General features: G+C 30.1%; 1 protein-coding gene across 4 annotated transcripts in view; it reads right to left on the bottom strand.

The window, feature by feature from the left end:
• Positions 1-723, bottom strand: part of LOC109725407 (probable nucleoside diphosphate kinase 5) — a 3,636-nt gene extending 2,913 nt beyond the window's left edge. For 2 of the 4 annotated variants that reach the window (XM_020254588.1, XM_020254589.1), the window contains exon 1: positions 593-723. In XM_020254588.1, coding sequence (XP_020110177.1) covers positions 593-666 — 74 coding nt within the window. In that variant the 5' untranslated portion in view covers positions 667-723. Of the gene's footprint in view, positions 1-462; positions 552-592 lie in introns of those variants that run through there. The other 2 variants (XM_020254590.1, XM_020254591.1) reach the window with 2 other exon arrangements.

The following is a 6,721-nucleotide window of genomic DNA, read 5'->3' as shown; positions in this document are numbered from 1 at the left end:
TTTTTTTTTTTTTTTTTTTTTTTTTTTTTTTTTTTTTTTTTAAAGGTAGGCTCTCTAGAGGTGTTGTAAAAACGAATCAAATAGTTTAGGCCTCATTTGGTATTGTTGCTATTTTTTATTTTTTTTAAAACTAATTCTATATAATTTTATATACAGTCAGAAGGATTTTTTTTTTATTTATTGTCATGATTGGTTAACTTACAATGCATTCCAGCAAAATGACGAATGACAACTGATTTAAAAAAGAATTTAAAAACAAAAGAAAAAAAACGCTGCTTCTAAATTTTTATTATTCCTTGTTAATGATTGGAAGCAATTTACCGTTTGTTTATTCCTACACAGAGATTCTATTTTTTAAAAAATAATAATAATAAAAAAGGGTTTTAAGTAGAAAGATTCTATGATTAGCACTGCTAAATAAAGGGCGGATCAAATGCAAATACGAAGTGTGAGAAATTGAACTGAAACAAAAGCGAATTTGTTCGGATGATGCGAGAATTTGGGTAGAAGCTGAGTAAAACCCTAATAAGAGTATTTTAGAGGACGTACACACACAAAAAAAAAAAGAAACTTGTGAGCGAGCTTTGCGTACCCGAAGAAGAGGAGGAAGATGAGGAGGAAGTCGCGGAGAAGGAGCGCGGACTGCGACGCCCAAATCCTTCCCATTCCGACTCGCCCGGTTTTGGTCGAATCGGAGTTCGATGGGAAAGTGATTCTTTGAAGGTTTTTTTTCGGTGCACAATTGTAACGGCCTTATCCGCTAGCAATAATAATTCGTTGGGCCCAAAATAATTAAATTTAATTATTATTACTAGCGTGTATGCCTCATATATTTTAGACTTTATTTGGAAATTGCGAGAAAATTGTGTTACGTGCGGTGAGAAATTACGATAGGAAAACATCATGTTTGTTTTCGTACGTAATATTGCGTTCCGCACGTAGCGATGAGTTGATATGATATACTTTCTACGGTGTCATCGGAAAACGCAAAAGCATATATCTATATACTTTTACTCTAACTCCATTTTATCTAATAGCGTTAGATAGATCTTAATACAAAACTAAGCCTAATCATTTTTTCATTCGACGTGGGAGTGTTGAGGCTTTACAACAATACAGACCCATAAATTATAATGTGTATGACTAGGAATGTAAAACGGGCTGGGCGGCCCACGATCTCCGGCCGGACTGGAGCACGGCATGTGCTGTGCCAGCCCGGCCTGGACCGAGCTTGAGGGTCGTACTGGGTCTCTCGTCTTGGGCCCAATGGCCAGGCACGGCACGTCCCGCTTGGGCCATGCCAGCCGGGCCAGCACAGCCCAAACCTTGCCTTGGAGCTTCTCGGGCCAGGAGATCTCCTCCCAAGTTCACAGCAGACTTTAGGAGGAGGTTTTTGTTCCAAAGGACCAAAATTATTTGATCCATTGGACCAAAAACACAAGCACTCATATAAATAATAGGGTTACATACATATAGATCCCTGCAAACATAGTAAATTACAAATATATTCTTACAAAATTTAACTTAATTTTAGGAATAATTGCTTATATACCCCTCAAAACTTTGAAAATATGTTATTTACCTTTACTTTTTTTTTCTTTTCAATATACCCCTCATATGTTCCTCCGCTATTCTAAAATACCCCTATAGTTATCACCCGTTAAGTTAATTTAGGTTAAACGTGAATTAAATATCTATTACAGTTAAAAAAAAAATTAAAATGTCACTTTTGCCCTTAACTTAAGGGCAAATAAGAAATGTTGGTGATGGTAGAAGGGTATATTTGAAAAGACTAAAAACAAAATACTTTTTGTGCCCCTAACTTAAGGGCAAATAAGAAAAGTCAGTGCTGGTAGAATGATATATTTGAAAAGGGTAAAATAGTAATTTTATAGAGAAAATAGAGTTCATTAACAGATTTTAACTCTATGGATATATTTGAAATAGGTTGGAACATAAAAAAAAGTATTTTCAATATTAGCCTTCTAAGAGGGGTAATTCAGAAAGTCGGAAACTTTTCAGGAGTATATAGGCAATTGTCCCTAACTTTTATATGTTGTTTCTACAACAGTTTAATATTTTTAAATACATCCCTCTAATTTGTTACCATTTGGAACGTGTTTATATTTTAACAACAAATAAATAAAACAAAATGTCAATTTTGCCATCACAGATATGTCCATCCAGAAGCCACAACAGTATAATATAAGAGGGATAAGAATGTCAAGTTATCTCATAAATTAACCAGGATTAAGTATTTAACCATGGTTAACTAAATTTTTCTAACAAATTCTAACGACAGGCATATATTCGAAAATATTAGGATTTTTGTAGGGACAATATACGAATGTTGAACTTTACAGAAATATATTTGTAATTCTCTATATTTGCAGGGACATGTATGCAATTAAAAAATTTTAAAACATTAATTATACCATTAAAAATTTTTAAACCATTAAAAATTTTACATTAGTTGAAAAGTATAAAATAAATTCTTTTAAACATCAATTATTCGGATAATAACAATTAGTCTATTTTATTTTCAAAAAAATATGTATCACATCAATTAAGTTTTTCTTAAAGAAATTAATTATGCTCAGTGATTGGGCCATTGCATTTGGCATTAAGTTATGAATGAATTTTGATCGCACTCTATTATAGTATTTTAAAAAAAACCTCTGAATCTAGCGTTTTATAGATACATATAATTAGCATAACAACTGCAAATATAATTTTTTTTTTTGCATCTAATTTGTTTGGTTGCATATAATTTAGGTCGATAAAATTAGAAATATTTTATTTGGTTGTTTGTAGTTGAAACTTGAAAGTTACTTTTGTATATGTTTATTATTTTTTATATGGTATAATGAGATTACTCTAGAAAATAAAAATTATCATTTTTTATTTAAAATGAGAGATGATTAGTAACAATTTACAAAGCTTGGGTTTTGGTGGTTAAACTTAAACCTAACTTAATTAGGACTGACGAATGAATAGACATTCATAAAGTTTATCATTGTAAATGGGTTTTGCATTGTTTGAGGCATCAAATATATTTTTTTTTTCCTTAGATAAATTTAATTTGCTGCCTTATGATTTAGCTCATTTTTATTTTGCCATTATATGATTCAAAAAACTATTTTTACCTATAAAATCTGGAATCAAATAAGATAGGAAAGCAAAATTTTTTGATAAACATCAAATAGTTAAGGTAGATTTCTAAATAATAGGGTGACAAAATAAAAATGAATTAAACCATAGTATAGTTGAGTGTAATTTTATGAACAAGATGATAACAAAGTAAAAATAAGCTAAATCGCAGGGGGAAACTGAAGTTCACTTTTTTTTTTGTCACCCTATTATTTAGAAATCTACCTTAACTATTTGATGTTTATCTGAGAGAGAGAGAGAGAGGAATGTAGCATGCTACTTCACTTTGGGGCTGTTTGGTTGCATACATTTTCAACTGCATTGCAGTTGGAAATACATGCATCTATTAATTTTTTATTTGGTTTGGTGCAGTTAGGCCTAACTGCTGCAGTTGCATCTGCACGAAAAGGCCCAATTACAGCAGTTGGTATTGCAGCCAAATTGGCCGTAGTACCAACTGCAGCAGTTGAGTCGGAGTCGGCTTACCCATTAAAAAAATAAACAAAGTGTGATTATTTTTTTTTTCATACGCTTATTTTTTTTATTTTTTTTCTAAAAATACATATTCATGAAATCTGATAAGATTTTGTAATATCTGTTTGGGTCAATAAATTTTTTTCGTACGCTTTTTGTTTTTCAGTCTGCTAGTTTAATAATATCTTAATTTTTATTTTGACCAAATTTATAATATATTTACATTTAAAATTTATTAAATTTATATATAATTTTATAATATATAAATTATATATAGATATAAAAGTCTTAATTAATAATTAAAACATAATTGCGTTATGCTCAGAAGAGGTAATCTCACATTTTCATCTAAAAATTGACAGAATTTACAAATACAAATCTCAACTGCAGACTACCAAACAGAAGAAATATAACTGCAACAATTGCAACTGCATAAAACCAAACAGGCTAAATATAGTTATGACTGCAGCATCTACAACTGCATGTACTTCCAACTATACTATTTTTACAACTGCATCCAACCAAACGGCCCCTTTGTTCATTTAGATTTGATCTCTACACTCAATTTACATTTTGATCTATTGTCAATTTTCTATACATTCAGTCAATCAGGATAGCAAGAAATTTGTTTTTTTTTTTTTAAGTAAAAAGTATATGTGAACTATGGACCAACTTGAGTTGGCTATCAAATTTTTTAAAATTTTAATTTTACATATTGGCCAATTTGTTTAATTTGAGTCACTGAAAGATACTTTGACTTCAAAATTTAAGCTAATTAAATTTATAGTTGTGAATATCACATGAAGTTTACTAGTTAAATCTATGAAGATAAATGATACATTCAAAATTTGAAGTCAAAGTGCCGTTGATTGACTGATATTCAATAAATTGAAAGGTTTGATATTAAATAATAATTTTTAAAGTTTGGATATCCTGTAAGAATTTTCATAAAAACTTAATTAATCATATTCAAATATGATTTTTTTTATAAATAAAGATTTAATAGATATAGAATTGATTGATATAATATATTGTACTCATTTTCTATCTATTTAAATCAAATAAAATTGTAATCAAACTTCGATGGAAAGTCGATATGGACTCTATATAAAAGATTACTGGTCTTACCAACTTCTCACATCATTTTGATAAAATATTAGCTTCAGTTCTATAGAATTTTGCCTTGGAGGAGAGGAAAAATCAAATCACCCAAGGTTTGGTTAATAATATTTATACCATCGTTTCACTTCTCGCTTCCGCTGATTGGTAAAAATTATTTTTTCTATGACTCTATGTAAGTTATTTTATAATTCTATTTATCATCCTGAATATTGATATGTATTTAATTTTATAAATTTTATATGCTATGTAGATCTATCATGTTCATAGTAAACCCTTCCACTATGCTTGTCTGTATTTTATCACTTTAAATATATAGTCATGAGATTATCTCTGGCATAAAAATATATTTTTTTAAAAAATAATTAAAAAATAAATTTATCTTTTGTTCAAAATTACTTTTCGTAACTGCTGCAGATGCAGTTCGAACCAATTGCAGTAGTTGGATACAAACGCATGCTAATTTCATGACATGATCCGAGCAAGCGCACGTACAGATTGCCATGAATGTCCCGAATTCGATCGTCAACTTCCATGCACCCAATCGAATGCCTCCTAAGCCAAATCCGGTGACACAAACTCTAAAGACTTGTTTGATTCAAATATTTTAGACTATTAAATCGGAATAAGAATTTATTGATTTCAATAGTTACCGTTTATTTTACGGGAATCGGATTCTAATTCCTATTCCACTCTGGAATGGTAATGACCGAATACATTTATGGCTCAATCTGATTTACGGCTCCATTTCTAGTATAGATCATTGAAAACTCTCTCTTACAGGCACTCTCTCTTTCTCTTAATCAAACTTTTTTTTCTGAAAATTCTAAACTTTTATTTTACTAATGAACTAAATATTTTTATATAATTCATCATTATTTTTCATTTTAATGCAATCCAACATCATTTTCAATTTCCATTCAACTCGTAAACCAAACATGGCCTAAATTTAAGCTCCACATTTTGGTACTCTCGCACCTCACGTGGTGTTTCTTTAATTAATCCTCCACCTCTACAAGATCACGTACCAGATTCTTTGTAGATTTTGCCACCTAATTAACTATTGAAACATAAATGGCTCGTAGGCTTATTGGCAATACGACCAATGCTATTTATTTCTAGCTTTGGAAATACGACTAAACAAATAAATCAACCATACCATAGGTTTTAATAGCATAAGCTGTAACAATGTAACCGACTGTCCCTAGAGCAAGTGACAAAGGACTTGATGGTTGGTACCCGAAACCCAAGTTCGAATTGTAGTTGATTCACAACACTAACTAAGCTTATTTCTAAATGAAATAAACGAAGCAGATAGCGTGCTATCTATTTCTCAAAAAAAAAAAAAAAAAAAAAACTCATTTTAAACCCTGATATTCTTGTCAGACTCAATCACACAAACTCACTAATGCTAATAATAATTTGTTGGGTCTAAATCTATCAGCGTAAAATACTTAAATCTCGTTATTAGTTACAGCTCATCCGACACACATATGACTAATCATATGCATCAGTTTTTCTACTGTTTGATTTATCTAAATAATTATACCTGATGCAAGATAATGTGTTTCCAAAATATCAAAATTTTTACTGCATCAAATTCTTAGATAATGTAGATTGTATGAACCAAATTAGATTGAAATCTAAGGCATTAATTATGAAATATTAATTAGGTGAATGGAATCGTGTGGAGTTTGTGGTACGACATGGCGCGCAATGCGTTGGTATTAACGTTGATACTTATAAACTAAGTCATTAATTATGTAGGGATATATCATATATATTAGATGAGATATTTTTTCCAAAGAATATTGAAGAATTTTGTTCCTTAATTTGACAAGGGATTGATTGGCATTTAGAAATGGAATAATTGCATATGATTCCCTGCAAATATATCAAATAATAATTATATTTGTATAAAACTTAAGTTATTAAATATATCCTTAACAAAAGACCTTTCGTCTGTAAATATATCCCG

Source organism: Ananas comosus, linkage group 20 (assembly GCF_001540865.1).
Source record: "Ananas comosus cultivar F153 linkage group 20, ASM154086v1, whole genome shotgun sequence".
NCBI lineage: Eukaryota > Viridiplantae > Streptophyta > Magnoliopsida > Poales > Bromeliaceae > Ananas > Ananas comosus.
The sequence above is the reverse complement of the archived record's forward strand: the minus strand, read 5'-3'. Positions and strand labels throughout refer to the sequence as shown.